This window comes from Capra hircus, chromosome 21, assembly GCF_001704415.2.
Source record: "Capra hircus breed San Clemente chromosome 21, ASM170441v1, whole genome shotgun sequence".
NCBI classification, from domain to species: Eukaryota; Metazoa; Chordata; class Mammalia; order Artiodactyla; family Bovidae; genus Capra; species Capra hircus.
In genome coordinates this window covers 45,041,138-45,063,326 of record NC_030828.1, presented here as the reverse complement: position 1 = coordinate 45,063,326, position 22,189 = coordinate 45,041,138, and the positions used below count along the sequence as shown (strand labels likewise).

General features: G+C 48.1%; 1 protein-coding gene across 1 annotated transcript; it reads left to right on the top strand.

Annotated features, from left to right (window-relative positions):
• Positions 8,488-11,989, top strand: NFKBIA (NFKB inhibitor alpha). The gene is made up of 6 exons (XM_018066509.1): positions 8,488-8,943; positions 9,564-9,672; positions 10,000-10,210; positions 10,600-10,688; positions 10,810-11,070; positions 11,428-11,989. Exons 1-6 carry the CDS (start codon positions 8,717-8,719, stop codon positions 11,473-11,475), a joined length of 945 nt encoding a protein of 314 aa, XP_017921998.1. The 5' UTR covers positions 8,488-8,716; the 3' UTR covers positions 11,476-11,989.

The window sequence follows — 22,189 nt, the reverse complement described above, 5'->3', positions numbered from 1 at the left end:
CTGGGTCCAGCCCAACCATGTGTCCATAGGCCTTCAGCCTTGCAGTCCACTGATGGGAGCTCTGATGAGGCACCGCCCTGCTGGGCAACCTCTCAGTCAACTAGGTTGATTCCCATTCAGCCTTCTTCTCATTCCATTATGTCCCCCAGGGATTTCTGCCATGGGAAATACTCTAGGCAAATGCTTATCTTTCCTGTAACCTAGAGCTTCTGCCTCAACTTACTCTTTGATCTCTTGTGCTGAGGAACTGGACTAAATCATAAGCAAGCTTCCAGGACCTCATCTATCTCTGTACTGAAGGTTCTGAGGAGGAGTCATCTGCCTTCTTATTTATCCTGGGTCCCACCTTAGAGGGTACCCTCATGGAGCAGAGAGGAAAGAAGAGAAGTGAGGCACCATCTAGGTCTATTTGCAGTCTCTTCACTCCTCTTATTAATGCTCCAGTCCCCTGATGGGCTGAGTTCTAGAATGGCTCTGGGTTGGCCCCCTGTCCTCCTCATAGTCAACACTTCCTTCCTCTGTAAAATGAGAGTGGTAACACCTTACTCCACGGCAGAAGCTGGACCAGATGAGCTCTTGAGACAGTTTCCAGACAGAGAAGAGTTGATTGGATGAAGAATGAGGTATTAACAGAAGAGTCGAAGAACAAGTATCGGGACTTCCCTGGTCGCCCAGGGACTAAGAATCTGCCTTCCCATTCAGGGAAAGGGGGTTCCATCCCCAGTCAGGGAACTCAGATCCCACATGCCATGGGGCAACTAAGCCTGCGCTCCACAGGTACTGAGCCCAGAGTGCTCCGCAGCCCACACACCACAACTGGATAGCAGCCCCAGTGCTGCAATTAAGACCCGACACAGGCAAAATAAATAAATATTTTTAAAATTACCATTTAAAACAGAACAATTATGTTAGCTCTGAAAAGAGGATGCTTGCACTTTAAACAATGGACTGAACAAAAGAAACACAGAAGACATGAATTTTCTCCACCCCTCCCAGCAGGGCTCATTCCACCCCCATCTCTGTGTCCAACTAGAGTCGAAAGGGGACACCGAGCAATAACTAAGCAGTAAGAGTCAACGTGTGACCTCAGACCCCATGTACAAGCCAGGCCATAAGAATTAGAAGGATTCAAGATGGGCCAGAGTCCTCTGGGGAAAGGAACAGAGGGAAAGACTCTTGGAAAGGGAAGGTCCTGGCAAGGAAGTAGTAGAAGGAAGCTGGTCCCTGGGCAGGGAAGGACAGCAGAGGATATATCCCAATACAGACCAGATCCCCAGGAGCAGAATGGTGGTGCTGGGAAGAAATGGGGACCAGGGTGGCCAAACTGGGTGGACTATAACTCTGGAGGGCTGTGAATCCTGCCTGAGGAGCTCAAGACTCTGTCCTGCAGGTCATGGTAAGTCATTAGAGGTCCTGTTACAGGAAATAACAGGACAAAAATGTGTGTTAGTGAAAGGAAATGTAATTGTCTCATTGTAACCCTCTGATACTATTTGAATTTTTTAACCACTTTTTCAACCAAGAGCAAATTCTGTGTTTATATATTTTTATTACTACAGAAAATATAACACATAATTTGTGCCATTACCTTTGAAAAAGTTTTAACTAGGAACAGTCAAGCCACATTGTCAGAGTGTACACAGGGGATGGGTCTGAATGCTGGCTTGGCTTTCTGGGTAAGTGACTTAACCTTTCAAAACAGAGAACGATCTCCATCTAGGACAACACTTCTGAAGATTAAATAGGATAAAGTACATCAAGTGCCAGCCATGGTAAGTGCTCAGTAAATTTAGTATACATAACCTGAGGGGCTACTGTCAAAAAACAAGGCCTATAGTAATATGGGGACAATGGAAACAGAAGGACACGGGTTGGAGTCATATCAAAAGTAGGATACACTGAACTGACCGGCTAGAGGGATTTCAGGAGCAGGAGTATGCACAGCTTTCCGGGGAACTGTGATAAATGATGCACTCGAGTCACACCTAAATACTCAGTCCCTGGGCACAGCTTCCAACTTGCCGGAAATCCCATCCTTAAGAAAATGTGGGTCCTCGGAGAAGTTATTCCATGGACGGCCTGAAGATGTCGCTGCAGACAATACCATCCATACTGAGCGCCTCATCCTGTCTGGATTCTGCCATTCCAGCAGGAAAATTCCACTGTGGCTCTGTACTCCACCCCGAATTTCAGCAGCTGCTCCTCTCTCTCCTGTGAACACTCATCCTGCCCTCTCCCTCCTGCCCTGATGCCCTGGCCACCTGGGGGTGACTCTGAGCCCTTCCAGACAGCAGAGCCTACCTTGTCACCAGGCTGTGCGTGGGCTTCCCTGCGTCTCTCCATCATCACATTTGTATAGATTATTTACCGAGACCGGCACCCGTGCTCTCACTCCTAAGCACGTTCCCCGAGCCTCCTGAGTTTCAATCAGTGAGCGTAGGGGTACACCGATTACTTGTCTCCTGTGCTCTTTATATTCTCTTCTAAATGGCCCATTTTTCAAATATTAGCATTAAAGATTTGGTGACGCATACATTTGCCTCATTTGCTGAAAATGTCGGTGTTCTTGGTTAAAATAATCCCTGAACTGTGGCCTATATAAACAGCCGTGGGATATAGGAAATGATGAGCATTTCGGAGCCAAGCTGAGTGATTTATCCAGAGGGAATATGTCACAGTCATGGGACTGGATTCTGATGGCTGAGACTCCGCAACAAAGGGAAAATGTCCCACATTAGTTTCCCCCTTTCTCCCTGCTCATGGCTTCTGTTTGGAACCCTTCCTCTTTCTCTGTCCCTCATTTGTTTTCAGCATCTAAAAATCAGCCTAAGAGTATAACAAAAATACACTACTACATATAAAATAGATAAGCAACAAGGATTTACTGTTTGGTCCAGGGAACAATATTTAGTATAATAACCTATAATGGAAAATAATATGAAATATATACATTATATGTGTACATATATGAATATACCTGAAACTAACATAATATTGTAAATCAATTATACTTCAACTGAAAAATTAAAAATAAAAAGCCTAAGAGTAACATTCAGAATCAATTTTTTTATAAGTATCCATCATTAACAGCCTCAGAGAGAAGACTCCAAGACACATCTTGATTTTTAATACTTATCCAATACTTATCTGGGGCTCTACTTCAGAGAACAGAGGGTCAAAAAGGAGGTTTGGGCAAGACATTATCTTGGTGATTACAAGAAAGGGCTAAGGATTAAGGTTCCTAAATCCTTACTCTATTTATAAACTGAAGCAAATCTATGATTATTTGTGATGCAGCTATGATTCTGTTTACCTTTGACCTAAACCATTCCCAAAACTTTAGACCACACAGGAAAAATAAAAACGTCTACATCCCCATACAGCTTCTGGAGGGGCTCTGACATTGAGAGGGGTCATGACCCCCTCCCCTGATTATGTGCCAAGAACAGCGACCTCCGCTCTCTTAGGTCCCACGTCCTTTGGAGAGGCCCCAGTGCTCCGCCGCCTTGTGCCCTGACTGAACTCAGAGTGAATTTACGCACGAGAAACAGCAGCAAACATACAGGCATACAGAAGCAGCGATGTGCTCTTAAACCTCCACCCCCTCCCTAATCCAAGTCCTCCTCCCTGAACACAACAGAACATGAACCACCCTCACACCTGTAGCTTGGTTACTGCCAACAAACAGCCGAAAGGGAGAACCAGGAATTCTGGCCACAGATAACACGTGAGGGCCACCCCCACCCCCATCCCTGGCAGCAGCTGGTTATCCAACAGGCAGACCTGCCGAGCAGAACACCTCAAGGAGAGGTTTATTGAAACCATATGAGTATTTTTTAAAAACCTAAGTAATCTCTGTAAGAAAAATCAGAGTTATGTTGAATTCATTACACTTATTTTACAGGATAGTGTTGAAAGTTATGGGGGACAAGAGAGAACTCTCTTCCAGCGATTCCAGCCCTGCCTGCAGGAGTAGACGGAGCTTCCTGGAGGGACACACTCCACTCTCAGCCCCTGGTTACAGTTACACAGAAGAGGAGAAACCTGATGTTGCCAAGGGAGGCGAAGGCAGGTGCCTTGCCCCAAAGTACCCAAAGTATCATCATACCTTGGCTGAAAAAGAGGTTATAAACTCAGGGCCTGCAGGCTCGATTTAGTCAAAGGATGCAGAAATGCATTTTGCTTGTTTTTTTTTTTTTACAACGCTTTAAGATTTGAGATTTTTCACATTAAAATCCATTTTCTGATTTTTCTTTTTTTCTTTAACGATGGCATGTCAGTGCTGAACTTCAAGCGCTGCTTGGCAAAAATTATCTGAGCTGAGTGTGAGAGACACTCTCAGTCAGAGATGTCACCATTCCCTCTCACGTGGCCAGCTTCACGCGTTTGCAAAAATTGCCTGGGCCCTACTGGAAAGTACGGGAAGGAGTTTAGGACCCTTTCAAACCTTGAGTCCCATTAAACTGCAGGATTTATAGCTAAAGAAACCTCTGAAGGCTTTGACAGTCTTATTTTCAGGTCACTGTGAAAGTTCTGACAGCTGTTTTTCAATGGAGAATGCTCCAGAGCGTGGGAGCCCCAGGTTCTGAGAGGGATGGACAGAAATGGTTGCTAACCACCACAGGAGGAAAGAAGACTGGGATTCGAGGCAGAATATAAATTCAGAATTTCACAGCGGGGCATCCATCAGCAGCCTGCCTGTCTTGCTGGCCTCCGGGGCTCTTGTCATAGCTCTTCCCTCTTCCAGCCTAGCCGCAGGGAGCCATGGACAGCCTTCTTCAGGAGCTTGGTTTGCTGGAGCTAAAACAAGTTTTGGCCACTGACACAGGACACCCTACCCATGCTGTTAAGAAAAGTCAAATACGCTGGACCACCTGGTTGAACGTATAGAAAAATCTCTACGCTGCCAGGCCACTGGACACTTCAGGCAGGAGGTTCAGTCCACACTGTGCATGCCCCACCCAGGAAGAGCACATGAAGTGCCTGCAGCCTGTCCCCAGGCCTTAATGGTGTTCCTTTTCCCATGGAGGTGGCTCCTGCTGGTAGTGAAGCAAGCAAGCATCACTGGGCATCCTGTCCATGATGCTTGCTTCTCCAGGGCTGCTCGTGAGCCACTTCAAGGCTAACTTATTCTTTTGCCTTTTATATTAAAAAAGAAAAAGAAGAAAGAAAAGAAAAGAAAGGAATTCCCTGACAGTCCAGTGATTAGGACTTCACTGCTGGGGCCCAGGTCCAATTGGAGAGGTGCTGCTGCTGCTGCTAAGTCGCGTCAGTCGTGTCCGACTCTGTGTGACCCCATAGACGGCAGCCCACCAGGCTCCTCCGTCCCTGGGATTCTCTAGGCAAGAACACTGGAGTGGGTCGCCAATGCCTTCTCCATTGGAGAGGTGGGGATAGAACTAAGATCCCACAAGCTGCCTGCCACAGCCAAAAAAAATAAAAAAGGCTTTAACATGACTTTAAGAGGTTTTAACATCTTTAAAATGGTCAAAATTAGCTAAAATGCTTCACAGTGAGGTAGGGAGGACTCTTAAGTGTATAAAGTTCTTTCTAAACCAAAAGTCAGTTTTGCTGTCTTCTGCTCCATCTGTTGCTGTTTTCCGACTTCCCCAGTATGTTCTCTGTCACCCAAACTGTAATGTTTGCTGATATAAACCCTTTAGAGCATATGACAGAGAGAAAACCTTTTGGATCACATTACCCACAACTGTCTCCCTGGTTGCAGGAAAACAAAAGGTACCTCCTTGGGAATCCCCACTAGAGGGACAGGTCATCAAAGCTCAGCACCTCCCAAAAGTTCCAAGTTCAGTTCAGTTGCTCAGTCATGTCCGACTCTTTGCAACCCCATGGACTGCAGCACGCCAGGCCTCCCTGTCCATCACCAACTCCCAGAGTTTACTCAAACTCATGTCCATTGAGTCTGTGATGCCATCCAATCATCTCATCCTCTGCCATCCCCTTCCCCTCCTGCCTTCAATCTTTCCCAGCATCATGGTCTTTTCAAAAGTTCCAAGGTGCCATGACAAATCACTGACTACCTAGGCCTGAATCTTACCACTAGGTGTCACACTAAACAATCAGAAATAAAGACCCCCCCCCCTCCAGTTGCCCAAGGCTACAGCAGCAGCAGCTGCAGAAAACCATCACAGGAGGTGCAAAGAAACATATTCCTGAAAGACTCTGGACTTATGCATAGTTTTTTTCAATGATCATTTTCAAACCTGCAGCTGACAATTGTCTTCTAAGGTACCTTTGTAAGCGGGGCAGTCAGAGTTTGCTATTTCTGTACCTTTTAAATGTATTTTTTATATATGAAAATCCCCAGATGGGAGAACATCTACTCTCTATTTTACCTAACAATTGGAGTAGAAAATACTTTGCATATCTTTCAAATTATAGTGTATTCAGTCTCATTTTCACAAGGTGTTTTCAAAAGTGTTAATATCATGACTGGTTTTGGCTAAACAGGTTGGGATAGAAATTTGATAAACTGCCATGGAATGTCCAGGTAAATTTATCTGCATCTGTTTCTTTTTAGGAAAGTGGGGACAACAGTTCCTTACTTACAAGATTAGTTCTGAAAACTAACAATGTATAGCAGAAAGTGCTGGAGCCCTTCAAAAATTTATACCATGATATTTCTAAGAGCCGTGGTCACCCTTAAGCAAAGATACACGAGCATTCGTGATCGAGTAATATAGTTTTTAATCTGGAGAAAAATCTAAACAGCATTAATCCCAATCTTATTATAAAAGCAGGTATCCCATAGCAAAGTCAGCTAATCTCTCCAACTAATATGCAGGTAATTAGAGGTAAAGCTGGGAACTGAGGTCTCCTAGAGCCTCCATTGCACCTCTCCTAATACTTATGTATTTGTGTATCACAGGCCTGCAGAGGACTCTATCCCTGAGTTTTCATTTTAATATATGACCATTACTACCCCGACAGTTTTACTTCTTGATTTTACTTTTTTCTCCCCCTCATATTCTGTCTCTCACTCCCATTGACCCAGATTCCCTACATTCAGATACTGGGGGTAGGGGAATGGAAAGGAGAGATGAGCAACGGAGAAGGCTTGGTTAGTACATGGTCAGTTAAGCTGACGATGATTGCAATAATCACCAGAAATCTCTGCAAAACTACAGAGGCTTCCTGGGACCTATTCTGAAGAACTCTGACCCAAGTTTCTTTATTTTGCTTGGACCAATTCTAGAAATAGATGAATGCATACCTCTCATTGACTAGGAGGTGGGGGTGGGGCAGAGAGCCTAGGTTCTATTTCTGCAGGTGAGAGGAGGGTGGTGAGCCTGGAGTGGCTACCCATATGGTAAGCATGGGTCCCATGCATGTCTCTCCCAGGCAGGAGAGCAAGGAGCCAGCAGAGGCAGGATGAAGGGCACCATGGGCTGCCTTGAGCCTCCTGCACTATGCCTGGCAGCTAATTTCTTAGCCATCCATAAGGCCTCATCTTGGATAAGGCACTACTCTACCCATTCTTCAGCCACCTTCCCCAAATGCTTCTGCAAAGTCACTCAGCAGAGGACCCAGAAGTATGCTCAGGGTCTGTTCCCTGAAGCAGCACATTGCAGAGCAGGGAACCCGACCTCCATAATTATTTCCTTACTTCAAGGGATTTACAGCCTCTGCTACAAAGACTCATACCTTGCTTTCCTTGAAAAATACCATGGTTGTTTTCACCGTTTTCCTGCATACAGGGCAGAGTGCTTGCCTCTCCTCCAGTCAACAGGATTGATAATCCCAAGGAAGTGATTTGACGGTTCCCCAGTGGCAACCCACTCCAGTGTTCTTGCCTGGAGAATCCCAGGGATGGGGGAGCCTGGTGTGCTGTTGTCTCGCGGTCACACTGAGTCGGACACAACTGAAGCGACTTAGCAGCAGCAGTAGCAGCAATCATTTAGGCTTTTAATGCCAAAAGCTTTAGAAACTTCTACCCGGGGGTCGGGCGGTGGGGGTGGGAGTGGAGAGTGGGCTGGGGCTGGCTCTTCAGCCGGTGCCTACAATGCTAAGAGCCTGGTACTGGCAGGAAGGCAGAGGCAGCCACCTTCCACCGACCAGTGCGTCCTCCCCGCAGAGAGCTTTGGGGAAGTGAATCCCTACACCCGGCCAATATTTCCACTCGCGTTTTCAAAAGATTTTTAAAAAAAAACGGAAAAGACCTGCAGGTCGGTAAACCCCAGTGAAGAACCAGCCTGCAGGCCTGCGTCTTTGGGATCTCAGCAGCTGACGACCCTAAATCAAATCGATCAAATCGGGAAAACCCAGGGAAAGAGAGCTTCTTGCAGAGGGCCAGGATTACTGCGTGCAGGTTGCAGGGAAGTACCCGGGGAGGGGGCCCGGTCAGGAGGACTTTCCAGCCACTCAGCGTTCATCAAAAAGTTCCCTGTACATGACCCCAGTGGCTCATCACAGGGAGTTTCTCTGATGAACCCGGGCGCGGGGTTTAGGCTTCTTTTTCCCCCTAGCAGAGGACGAGGCCAGTTCTCTTTTCTGGTCTGACTGGCTTGGAAATTCCCCGCGCCTGACCCCGCCCCGGAGAAATCCCCTGCCAGAGCTTATAGGGCGCCGCGGCGGCGCTGCCGAGCCCACAACAGTCCTAGCCCGTCGTCCCGCCGCCCGCGACTCCGAGAGCAGCCAGAGCGCAGCGCAGCCCGCGGCCCGTGCACCTGGGGAGCAGCGCCCGAGCCTTCACCGCGCCATGTTCCAGCCTGCCGAGCCCGGCCAAGATTGGGCCATGGAGGGCCCCCGGGACGCGCTCAAGAAGGAGAGGCTGCTGGACGACCGCCACGACAGCGGCCTGGACTCCATGAAGGACGAGGAGTATGAGCAGATGGTGAAGGAGCTGCGAGAGATCCGCCTCGAGCCGCAGGAGGCGCCGCGCGGCGCCGAGCCCTGGAAACAGCAGCTCACCGAGGACGGAGACTCGTAAGTGTCGCGGGCCCGGGTGGCAGGGCCGGGTGGAGGCGCTGGGCCTGCAGCCCCAGGCGCGGGGCCCGCGCAGCGGCCGCGCACCGGGGTTCGTGCACCGACCCCGAGGCTGTGCAAAGGTGCACGGCTGCCTGCGGGGCCGGGGGCCGGGGCGGGGGGGGCGGGGCGGGGGTCGGCGCTGGTTTTCGGGGCTGTGGTCCCGCGGCTCTGCGTTGCAGCCGCGCGCACCCCCCGCACGCACACCCCCGTGCGGGTCCCCTCGGCCGGAGGCGGGGCGGCGGCGGGGACGCGAAGTCCCCGCTTGCATAAGGGGGGGGCGGGAGTTTCTGCCCCGCTGGCGGGCGCCGCGCGGCCGGGAGGGGAAGTACAGGGCGTTCCGGCCGGGCGAGAGGGCGGGGCGGTCTGGCCGGCGCCCGCCGCCGAGCGCGGGGGGGCGGGGGGCCGGAAAGTCCCTGGGCGCCTGCCAGGAACACTCAGCTCATAATAACCTCGCGGAAAACACCGCGGCCTCGGCCTCCAGAAACCCCGGCCTTGCGCAATCCCCCGCGGGCCGCGCCTCCCCGGGCCCCACGCAGTGCACTCACCAGCCCTGGGGGTTTTCCCTCTCTTCCCCTCAGGTTCCTGCACTTGGCCATCATCCATGAAGAGAAGGCGCTCACCATGGAAGTGGTCCGCCAGGTGAAGGGAGACCTGGCCTTCCTCAACTTCCAGAACAACCTGCAGCAGGTACTGCTCTCCCGCCGCGTACCTCTCTCCCCGCTCTGACCCCGAGATAAAACCGGGTCTTGCACATGATTTCTAGATTAACAAAGGTTTGGGCATTATCTGCCCTGATTTTTTACACCTGTGTCAGCCAGTATTCTAGAACACAAAACTCCATTGATTTGGGGAGGCCTTTATGAAGCCCATCTGGGGCCTCTGGTATTTTGCCTTGCCCCTGGTATGCGCCTGGGAAAAGCAGCACCCACAACCAAGATATCTCTGGGGTTCAAGGGAACACAGATGGTGGGTTGGATCCATGGCTTATCCTTTCTGTCCCTCTTCTGTTTGTAGACGCCACTCCACTTGGCTGTGATCACTAACCAGCCAGAAATTGCTGAGGCACTTCTGGAAGCTGGCTGTGATCCTGAGCTCCGAGACTTTCGAGGAAATACCCCCCTACACCTTGCCTGTGAGCAGGGCTGCCTGGCCAGTGTGGGAGTCCTGACTCAGCCCCGGGGAACCCAGCAGCTCCACTCCATTCTGCAAGCCACCAACTACAATGGTACGTCTGGCTGTCCTGCCCATCAGAGGGCAGGTGAGGTGGACACGGGGGAGGCAGGCTGACTTAAGGAGGCCAAGCAAGGCCTAAGCTCTCAACATGTGAAAGATGGAGAAAACATGTATAAAGGCCTAGTTGATGCCTTTCTAAAGTCCATTCAGAACCCAGATTCTGAGCTCTTCAAATTAAGAATGTATCCTTCAAAAGAATAGGGATATATGTATACCTATGGCTGATCCATGTTGATGTATGGCAGAAACCAATACAATATTGTAATTATCCTTCAATTGAAAATAATAAATTAAGAAAAAAAAGAATAGGTGAAAGCTTCTGCTTGAGAAATGAGTGTTGAAACAAGTAGTTATAATGCTGTCTTACTTTTGGTCTTCTAGGCCACACGTGTCTGCACTTGGCCTCTATTCATGGCTACCTGGGCATCGTGGAGCTGTTGGTGTCCTTGGGCGCTGATGTCAACGCTCAGGTCAGTGCCTTACACTTCAGATGGGGTACATCAGGCCACCCTGGTCCTCAATATGAGGGCTTTGCTGCAAGCAGAACTTCCAAACTCAGCCCTAAGCATCTTGAATTCCTTATGGTTCCAGGAGCCCTGCAATGGCCGAACTGCCCTCCATCTGGCAGTGGACCTGCAGAATCCCGACCTGGTGTCACTCCTGTTGAAGTGTGGGGCTGATGTCAACAGAGTCACCTACCAGGGCTACTCCCCATACCAGCTCACGTGGGGCCGCCCCAGCACCCGGATACAGCAGCAGCTGAGCCAGCTGACCCTAGAGAACCTTCAGACACTGCCAGAGAGCGAGGATGAGGAGAGCTATGACACCGAATCAGAGTTCACAGAGGACGAGGTGAGTCCCAATTAACTTGTTCATGGCTTTGCAAAAAGAAAGGAGAGAGGCCATTCCCCCTCCCCCTTCTAAGGCTCCTAGAGTTCCTCCTTATCCTGAGGGTCTCAATGTAATGAGCCTGTCAAGCTTGAGTATGTGTAAGCAGAATCCCAAGAGCATGTCTTTTTTTTTTTTGGCTCTTGTTGAAGGAGGATCCTTAAAGGAAAACCCCCTCAGCCCAGGAAATTCATTTACATTCAGTGTATAGAGAATGGAGTCCAAGAATACTTGAGTTATTTCCAGTAACAGCCCACCCCATCATCCTAACACCCTCGGCAAAGCCCTGCAAGTTTAACATGCCTTTTTTTCTCTTTTTAGCTTCCCTACGATGACTGTGTGCTTGGAGGCCAGCGTCTGACGTTATGAGCTTCAGAAAGAAGCTAAAAGAACATGGACTTGTATATTTGTACAAAAAGAGAGTTTTATTTTTCTAAAAAAAAAAGAAAAGAAAAAAAAAGGGAGGGATGTACTTACAGCCACACTGCCTGGTCTGGAACATTTTACTCTGGATTAACCCTCAGTTTGTCATTTTCGTAAACTCTGGAAGAGGGGGCAAGAAAAATCATTGTAATTCAGAGAAAACCTCTTTTAAATGTCACCTTTGGTGGGGTTTCAGGGGGAAGGTTATTCAAAATTTGATGAAAGGACTCTTATTTATTATGCTTATTGGTTGAATCACCATGGGTTCTGTGGCTGCACCAGCTGAGTGACATGTAACCATCAGGTGTGTTGTTAAACCAGTCGGGGGGGTGGAGTTAAAAGTCACCACCTGTCAAGGTGTGTGTTCCCCTCCTGTAAATAGTGCACATAGTGTATTTTGTCGGTAATTATTTTGGTACTTTTAAGATGTATATTTATTAAACAGATTTTTACAAACAGAGTTATCCTGATCATTTTCATTGGGCTGCTGTGGGTCTCCTACACTGAGAGTCATTCAGTCCCCAGGCGGAGGCGGAGGTGGAGAGCATGTGGGAGAACTCACCACAGCCACGGAACCCTCTCACAGAGCAGCTTCTCACACTGTTGACACCAGCCTCCCAGCTGGGCTTTGCAGGCAGCCCCGGCCCAGTGCGTGGGAGGGAGGCTGTTGTAAGGTGATAGGAAACAGTCTCAGGCTTGGGCTGGGCAGGCTGTTTGGCCCACAGCTGGAAGGCTCTTCATTGCCGCCTGCTTTTATCTTCTTGGTTTAAGCTATTCCAAGACCTTACTTCAGCTTTAGGAAATTATTTTGGCCAAGAGTAGTATGTGGAGTTTACATTTTCTAGAGCTGCGAAAGATCTCCTGTATGAGAAGTTCCTGAGGATGGGGGCTTAGGAATAGGACAGTGCTAACGTATGTTAGCAGGTGCCCACCTCTGGGCCTTTGTTTCCCTGCTTATAAACTGGACCATCTGAAGATTGCACAAGGCTATCTGCGCAAAAATCATAACAGTGCCAGGCACCTAGTGCTGAAGAAAAAACACAAGCCGTTGCACAACATCCTGTATTTCACACGGGAAGGAATAAGTCCACAGAGAATGTCCTGTTTGGGGTCACCTTTCAGGACACACAGGTGGTTAACTTAGTTAATGCACTCTTGTCTTCAGTGATTAACAGCTTTTAAGCACCATCCACCTGCAAAGCAGCCTATTGTACTGTTAGCTGCAGGATAAAACTGACAAAGTCTGGGTCTTTTCATCAGTTCAATCTGATTCTCCTCAATGATTCTACAGAAGAAGATTCCACAAGAAATCAGTAACTTGTGAAGTTTAGGTTTAGATGCTATCAAAGTTTTTATCCCTAAAATGCATCTCTTGCCTAGACAGAAAGAGGAGTAAAGGAAAATTTATAGCATTGCAGAAAATGCAGAATGGTGTATCAATACAACTCATGTACTTTGGCTTATGCCTAAGAGGACATTATTCTTCCCTTATGTTGTCCTCTTCTGGACCCATAAATGATGTCACAGTCAAGTGAATATGATAATTATCTTCTTAGACCAAAAAGGGGCCAATACCTCCTGAATCTTTCATATGTAAAGAGTATTGCTGTAGACTGGACCATGTGGTCAAAGCTGGCTCTGTACCCCTCCTGCAGCCTCACTCGTCTAGAGCTGAGCACTGTGGTGGCCCCTCTACCTGTCTCATCTTCTCTCAGGTGCTACAGGGCCCTCGCTGAAACTCCTTGTCCCTCTTAGAGCACCTGAACACAGGTGTTACATGATCTAACACATGAATGTCAGGTTCAGCCCTCCACTGACACACATAAGCGGTCAGAGGAGTGAGGGGAGGGACATCCACCTCCAATCTCAAAGAACAAAGGTTGGAAATTGGCTCCCAATTTTGGAATGATTCCCTTAGCGGGTCTCAGTCAGATGTGCCTCTTTGCCCCTCGTGGTTGAGTGTACAAGTCACTCCAGTTCTACACTAGAGGGTTGGAGAGATGGGACAAACAGAAGTGGCCCACCTGTCCTCAGGCTCCTTGGGGACGAGCTTATGTGTAGAGGCATGACCTTCCAGGCTCACAGCACAGAAGGGCCTCTTCTGACCCAGTTGCGCCCAGCCTTCCACCTTCTTGGCTTCATTCAATCTTTCTGCTTTTCTGGACCCTAATCTCCAAAGTGGATTCCATTGTCTGTATAAACCTGGAAGTAGCTGGCCTCAGTTTCTTTCCTCTCTGGATCATCTTCCTGTTCCTCCATCTCCTTTCTTTTTTTAACCTACCCTACCTTCATACCACTGGTTGGTGGCTGGAGCCTGGAGTTCCCGAAATAAAAACTTTAGAACTGAAACATTCTAATCCATGGAAAATCTTCCTTAGACTTTCTCCCTTGCAAATTTCTAAGCACATGAGAACCCAAGTTTTCAAAGAAAACAATTCAACAGACTGGCGGCCTTCTATGCGCTCTGATTTTCTCCAAGAAGCCAAAGGTCCTGTCAAGACAGGTAGAAGCATAGGAGCCTTGGGGAGAAGGGAAGTGGTACAAGAGAGGAATAAAAATCATGTCAGCAACTTCCTTGAATTTAGTTCCTTGATTCCTTTCGCCTGCCTCATCCTCAGGATAAGTCATTTCCAGAAGGAAGGGTTTTTCTTTAAAGATGGGACAAACTCCAGTCTGAGCAATTTGAAGACTTTCCTTCACGTGGGGCCTAGAGATGTCAAGGCCGGGTGCCGGGGGGCATTTGCATTGAAACTTCATTTGCTACTGGAAGTGATTAAACGCTTACAGTTAGAACTGAGTCAGTGAGATGTACTTGCTTCGCCCCCTCTCCTCCCGATTTTCATCAACTCGCCCTAGGTAAAGTTGAAGTTTCATTTGGCAAGAAAAGTCAGAGTGGAACTACAGTCAGAAACATACCCAAGAAGCACTCTCCAACCTCTGGGACCTGGACTAGAATATCCCACTTCATTTCCCCATTTGAAGGGAGTATCACAGAAACTGAAACTGGATGACCCATGTGTGTTTCTCTCCTAGAGGGAATGCATGACGAAGCATTATTATTCTCCAGGCCCTGTGCTAGGTGCAAGAGACTACAAAAATGGCCTCTGCCTCAAAGAGCTCCTTGCTCAGGTGGAGAGAAAGATAGTACATAGCAGAGAGGATGACAGGATGAGGCACAGAATGTGATGTGAACTCGGATCAGCGGCCCCCAGGGCAGAATGTGGCAGGAGAGGCGGACCAAGAGATTACACCCTAGTTAGCTATCTGCTCCCCAGGCCAGAACTACCCTCTTATATCCCAAGTGACCAGTGGGCCCCTCTCAACAAGTACAGGAAACAAAGCTGTGCTCAGAACAAAACTAACTTCTGGGATGGGATTAGAGCAAGCTTCCACAGCACACTGTACTGTTCATTTTTGCATTTCTGTGAGCTCTGAGATTCCAGAGCTGAGCCTGAAAGCAATGGAATGAATGACAAATGATGTGCGTGCCTTAGCTGGCTGTTGTTCAGTCGCTCAGTCGTGTCCAACTCTTTGTGCACCCGTGAACTACAGCACACCAGGCTTCCTGGTCCTTCATCTCCCAGAGCTTGCTCAAACTCATGTCCATTGAGTCGGCGATGCCACCCAATCATCTCATCCTCTGTTGCCCCTTTCCCTAATCTAGCACTTCTCAAACTCAGCGTGCACTCGAATGTACACCTGTGTGCCCTGGAGATCTTGCTGAAGCACAGTTTCTATTTCATTTGGTCCCAGGCTGGCCTGACACTTGCTTTTCTAACAAGTCCCCAGACAAGGCCTGTGCTGCTGGCCTGGGGACCACACTCTGAGGAACATTCTGAATACACTGTTATGTTGGTTATTTATTAAAGCCAGAATTCTCGGCCATCCCCCTGGGTACCACTGACAAGCCTGGACAAGCGTTTCTGCAGCTGCTCCTGAGGATGATCCAGCATCCGGCAATGTATGTCTTTTGCAAAGAAGGGCTGGATCCTGAGGGCTGACATTAAAATAGGGGCCAAGGTGAAAAAACCTGCCATCGAACCAGGTAAGTGTTTTAATAATAAGGAAAGCAGCTGATACAATGAAAGGCCAAAAGTGTGATCACCTGAGGTCTAAGAAAAGGACAAAAGCATGAAGGAAATGCACTTGGTGAATAAGTCACTAATTAAGAAGAAGAACGTGAAAGCCGCTCAGTTGTGTATGACTCTTTGCAACGCTGTATACATGTACACATGGACTGTATAGTCCAGGGAATTCTCTAGGCCAGAATATTGGAGTGGGTAGCCTTTCCCTTCTCCGGGGGATCTTCCCAACCCAGGTCTCCCAACCCAGGTCTCCAGCATTGCGGGCAGATTCTTTACCAGCTGAGCCACAAAGGAAGCCCAAGAAGAAGCAAAGCTGGCTTTAAAAGAAGGTTATTTGTCTCTTTTATGAGATTGCTGCAGTGTGTTGGGAGGGGCCCTGACCAGGCCTCCTTCGAGAAGATGGAACGAGGGGTTGGCTTCCCTATGACAAAGTCCCTACAATATCCTTATCAGAATATGAGACACCTTAACAAGAAAAAAATCAAAGGAACAAAAAAATAGAAAAAAGGCACATGAGAAGCCTTAACAAGTACTGACTACACTGCATCAGGGAAGACCTTAAAGAATCACTTCCCCTTAAATGTTGCCAGCATTTCATGTTTCCTAATTTCAGAAATTCACTGAATATAGTCCATATGGAAAACATTCAGCCATTTGAAGATAAATTTTTGGAAAGCTTTTAAGTTGCTATAGTTTCATTTTGTACCCTCTGCCCCCTGCAGTGGAAGCTCAGAGTTCTAACCAGTGGACCACCAGGAAGTCCCTAAATTTACTTTTATGTATTCAGTATTACACATGTACATAGTACTTGCTCTATGCCAGACATTATTCTAAGTGGTTTATAAATATTAAGTCCTGGGATCCTCAAACTACTCTGTGAGGTAGGTACTATTATTATTTTCATATTTTTTGTAAAGGAAGCTAAGGCACAGCCATGTTAAGAAACTCAGCTCACGTCATACAGACAGTAAATGGAAGCTCCAGGCCTGGGTGGGCTCTGGGTTCACATTCCCAGCTTGTGGTATAAAGCAGCTCCCAACATGCATAGAGATTCCTATTAACTAAATGACTTCAGGTCATCAATTCTGATTTTATTTCTTACACCTTTGCTACTTTTGTCCTTTCAAAATTGGATAAATATTACTTAAGGATGGTTTGAACTTCGATGGGCTGCTTACTGAAAGATTATCTGATAAAAACTCCATAATAATGCAGAGCATACAAGATAGATGTAAGACCTTGGGAAACCTCAGTAAACCAAACAATCGCATGGGACTGAGGCAGATTTGGACCCGAATCCTAATTCATCTCCTCTGGATGTTCAGTATCAAGTTTTATATGATTCTAAATAAAAGGAAATGAGGCATGTGTCTCCTTCCAGGAGTTTCCAGTTGTGTGGTCTATGTTTGTTCCCAACTGAAGCCAGGTCTACCTAAAGTCACTACATTAGACATTTTGGTCAGACATTTAAAAACTTTGCAGTATTTTAATGTTCATCTCCAGGGGAACCCAAAACAAACAAGCAAATGCAACTTCCAAAGACCAGTGAATGATCTTCTTTCAGGTGAAATGCTCTACTGTTGATTCAGTTTTATGCTGGTTTTTAAAATTCTCCTTTGAACGACTTTCCCACCTCCATCCTTAAGAGGCAACTGTCCAGGCAGCACATTGCCACATGGCACGTCACACGGGGCCTAGCCAGTGGGGTAGCTCAGGCTCCAAAAACCTTTACGTGTATTTGCAATTAACTCAGTTGCTCTCTTCCACAAAACACTGAGTAAACCTCTGGCTTGGTGAGGTCTAAACTACAGAAATGTAAATATCATGTAATTAACAAGTCATATGGAATAGAAAGCTGTCACCTCTTTGAGGCTAGAACTAGGACTCTCCCACCAGCAGATTCACCGGGGAAGGGTCTTTATGGGGTGTATGCAGCATTGTGTGTGCAGCATTTCCCAAGGCATGCAGCAACAGTATCCCCAGGGAACTTCTGTACTTGGCTCTCTATCCGTGTTCCCACCGCACCCTGAGCGGGGAGAGGCAAGGGCATATATATCTCAATGAGAATTTCAAATGTGGCTTAAAACAGGTCTTTCCATTCAGGGGCTTGACTAGGACTGGGGCAACTTCCTGATATAGCAGTTTGGGGTTGAAAACAGCAAGGTGAGGATTTCGAGGTGAGGGTTTTGAAGTATCTCCAGCATGCACTATCTGTTGATGCTTCCTGTTAAAGAGCTGATGGGTCTTTCAGGAAATTTCTGTAATTCAACAATCAAGTTTATTTGTCTGGGCAAGAGTGTCCTGGAAGAGCAAACTTATCTCAATGAACAGTAGAAGAATAAAGTCATGTTAATGTAGACAGTAAACTAGGGGCAGCCTCCACTGATTAGCCATTAGGCCTAGAGGTCCTGAGGAATACGAGGACACATGACAGGCACATTCTGATAAATTAAAAAGACTAAAAATCCAGGACATGAATCTATGAGCAATGACAGGTGAGTGTTAGGGGTGGGCCAATAGGGAGCTTATTACAGAGGAGACTGTACCCAGGGAGCCCAGAGGAAGTGGAGGGGGATCAAACAACAAGTTTTATATGTTCCATCACTTTACCCATAATTGACAAGTCTTAGATACAATCACAAATCCCCACTACAAAGTACCCATGTAATCCAGCTGCTGCTGACTAATAATAATAGATATAATGTCTCAATATGCCAGGCATTTTATATACGTGATCACTACAGGGAGGAGGGTGACTGCAGAATTATTATCCCGATTTTGTAGATGAGGAAACTGAGGTTCAGAGTTTAGCAACTTGTCAGGTGATGCAACCAAGAAGAGGGGCAGTGCTGGGACCCAAACTTCACCCCTTCTGCCTCCAGAGCTCTTTCTCATCAGGCTGGTCCAGGGGCCTCCTCATCTGCTGGACACTTGAAGATCCTCAACCACTGGCATTGCCCACTGCTGCTGCTGTTTAATCTCAAGTAGCTCCGCCGGCCACGTAAACCCCTATTAACTCTGAAAAGTTACTTGTTACTAGTACTTTTATTTTAGAGAATTTCCTTATCAGAAAAGTTGGAAACGTACCTCCTAGGAGTGTTTGAAAAGTAACTGACAGAGCGCGTAGGAAACTCACCCAGAACTGTGGACACAGTCTTGGCAGGCCAGGCTTCAGTGTGGGAGGCCTCTGGCTGCCAGGGAAGCTCCAGACACCGGATCCAGCTCAAGGGCTGTCCCCGGAGGATTCTTGAGAGCAAACGGCAGGCACCCACCAGCGAAGGAGAGAGAAAGCTCTGCCTTCTCCAAGCCTGCTGGGAAACCCTGTCCAAAGCAATTTATGATTAAGTTTAGAACACATTTCCAGCTGATTTGGGGTGGGACATGGGTACAGTGACCAAACGCTTGTGAAGCTCCAAGAAAGGGGACTTCAAGGATCACTTTTCAAAGGACCAGCAGATACCACCTTTGGTGGCTGTCAGCTCAGAGGCCACCCCCAGCATGACTGCCCAGCCGTTTGAGGTTCAGACCAGCCTGGATCCCACCCTGGGTCTATACCATTGCGCGACCCTGGGTTAGTGCTGAACCTCTATGCTTCTGTTTCTCATTGTAAACCGGGGCGATGCAGCTGCCTCAAAGAGTTGCTATGATGCTGAACCATCACGAATGGTGTCCAAAAAGCTTTGGAAAAGTGCCCCATACATAGCAAGGGCTCAGGAGCTGCCAGCTCCTGCTATTAGGATTACTCACATTAGCAGCATTGAAAGGCATCTGACAACCCTTCCTAGGGCAGGGCGTCCCCTCCAAGCAGCACCCTCCTTCCTCCGCCTCTCAGGGTCACCCAGGACCTGAGGAACCAGATCCTCTAAAGACAAACTGGGGTATCCAGTCTTCCCTCGTGCCCTTCCTGACCTTGTCCCTTGCCCCAGGGCTCCACCCTTGCCCAGCCCGTCTCATCCTCGGGACATGGTCCCCTGATGGGGAGGGGAGCCCATTCAGTGCAGACCCGACCCACAAAAGCTGCCACAGGGCTGGACTAGGAGACACCTTGAATGAGGTGCCTGACCCGAAGTGGGAAACTAAAGGTTCTTGTGGGCGCAGGCCTGGCTGTGAGCTGGAGGCTCCTGATTTCCATCAGTCTCATGGAGCCATGGAAAGCAACATCTCTGCTCCCTTGGTCATTAGTGGGCCAGGCTACCAGCTGCTCGGGGCTTGAGCACAACCTGCCTATAGCGTGTGAGGAATACCCCTCTCCTGGGGCCTTGCCAGGAGCCCATATGAGGGGCAGCAGCTGACCGGGCACACCCTCAGGCTGTCCCAGTCCCCACCCTGCCTCACTGAGACGAAAGTGACTTTTATTATGACAACCCTTCCTTTCCCTCTACCAACCCACTTGTGGCAAAGGTAAGAAAGAGGAAACCCTTGCTCCTGTAGCAGCATCAACTGTGTTTGTGAAAATGAAGGAGGGAGGGGGTCTTTGTACTCACAAAGACACTTCCACATGCTATCAAGTAGAAGAGGAAAAAAGACACCTTACAGAGCAGTTTGCACAGTAATCCCATCAGTATGAAGAGTCAAGAGAAAAGAGCTGGTGAGCTCATCGCTGCAGTCTGGCCTGTTCCACTCGGGCTGGAATGGGTTCCACACAATCCCTCCCATCATTATTAGCCTGTGACTCAAGGCCTAGGCAGAAGGGTGTGATTGCTGGAGGCTTGGTCATGCGCCCGTGCAAGGGAGGCTAGGAACGTGAGTGCCTGGCATTTTTGCTTCAACTTAGGGCATCCCCCAAACGTAAGAAGTGGGTTCAGATGTCAAAACTGAGAGACAAATGTCCCAAGAAGTTAATAGAGGTTCTCTCCAGGGGGTTGGATTCTAGGGTGGCTGGGTTTTTTAGGGGGTTTTGGTAACTTATTATGGAGAATTTCAAATATATACAAATGTAGAATATTAAAAGGAACTTTCATCTCTAGCTTCAGTTATCAGCTCATGGGCAATTTTGTTTTCATTTAAACCTCTCCATTTCCTTACCTCCATCTCATTTGAAGTAACACCAGTCATCGTATCATATGTCTATCCTTAAATATCTTAGTATTTATCCCTGAAAGAGAAATGTATATTTAATGTATAACTCGAATGCCATTATCACACTTTAAAACTTTCAGGAGAGAGAGTTCTTTTACTCTCTACTTTTTGCATTTATTACTTTAATTATCAGGAAAAAAAAAACTATTCCCATTTTTAGTTTGTTCTCAAAAACATTAACTCTTAGTTGAGCATGCCTTAAAATCCTAGTACTGAGGAAAAAGGCATGTCAAGGGCCTCAGGAAGAAAAAGGGTGAACAAAAGGAGCAGGGGAAGGGGCCTTGAATAGTACTGGTTCAATTCAGAACTGTGAGAAACCACCAGCAACCATTCCAGGCCTTCTATAGATAACAGGAGCACCCCCAGGGAGAGTCAATGACCACTCCCTCACCAAGGCAAGTTCTTGAGGGCACTGAACCAGATCCAGAGAGCCAACTCTCAGCCCCAAATCCTTGCCAGGGTTTGGACAGATGAGCAAGAACAAGGCTTTCCAGCAGCAAAATGAGCCAAGGTGGGTCCCCACCTGGAGCCTGACCACAGAGCTCCTATGGGCAGATGGCACGGGCAAGACCAGATTACAGAAGGCTATGCACGTCTGCACTGGACCTACAGGCAATCAGGAGTCACACTAGGTTCCTGAGCAGGGAAGCCACAGGATGAAGTGCAACAGTGACACTTATTAGAGTTTAGGATGCAGTGAGCTGTAAGGAGCCCAGCTAGCAAGCTGCTGCAGTTGTCCAGCAGTGAGAAAACACAGATCTGGCTGGAGGTGATGGGGGATGAATTAGGTACAAGATGTACTGCAGAGAGAAAAGTGTGGGGTACTCCAACCAGCTCCCAATTACCAACACATCAACACATCAGGTGAGGGGTTGATTCGGGCCCTGTTCTCTGTCTGTAAGCCATTAACCAGCTCTAGCTAATTTTGAAGCAAAGGAGAATTTAGTGGAAGCCCACAGGGGATGGAGGGCTCACAAAATGGACAAGAGACCAGGGAGTCCAGACTTGGGGAAGTCAGGAATTGAGAGCTCTAGCCACCCAGAGGTCACTCAGGATGCCAAAGCTGCAGTCACCTCTCCTGTAACTCCTTCCCTAAATGACTTCTAACCACCTGCTGCCCTCAGCTCACGCACTCAGGGTCTGAAGTCCTGGGCAAGAACATCTGATTGATCAGGCAGAGGCCACGTGCCTGTCAAGACTGGGCTGGGGTGGGGGTGGAGCTGGAAGGATTTGGCCCCCATGGCTCTCTTTGAGGGAAGTAGGGATGAGGCAATCTCTAAAGAGGGGGTCAGAGTTCTCTTAGGACGGGGCAGTGGACACCGCCAAAATGACAACTAGATTCCACTTGCTCCATGTTTCCAGCCCACTGACTGCAGTTTGCCAAGACCTCTGACCATCACTATTCCTTTCCTGATACCGCTTTCTAACGTGACTGCCCAGAAGGGCTTGCCAGGGATCTCTGAGCTCCAGGACCTTCCACCTGGATCTGATGTTCC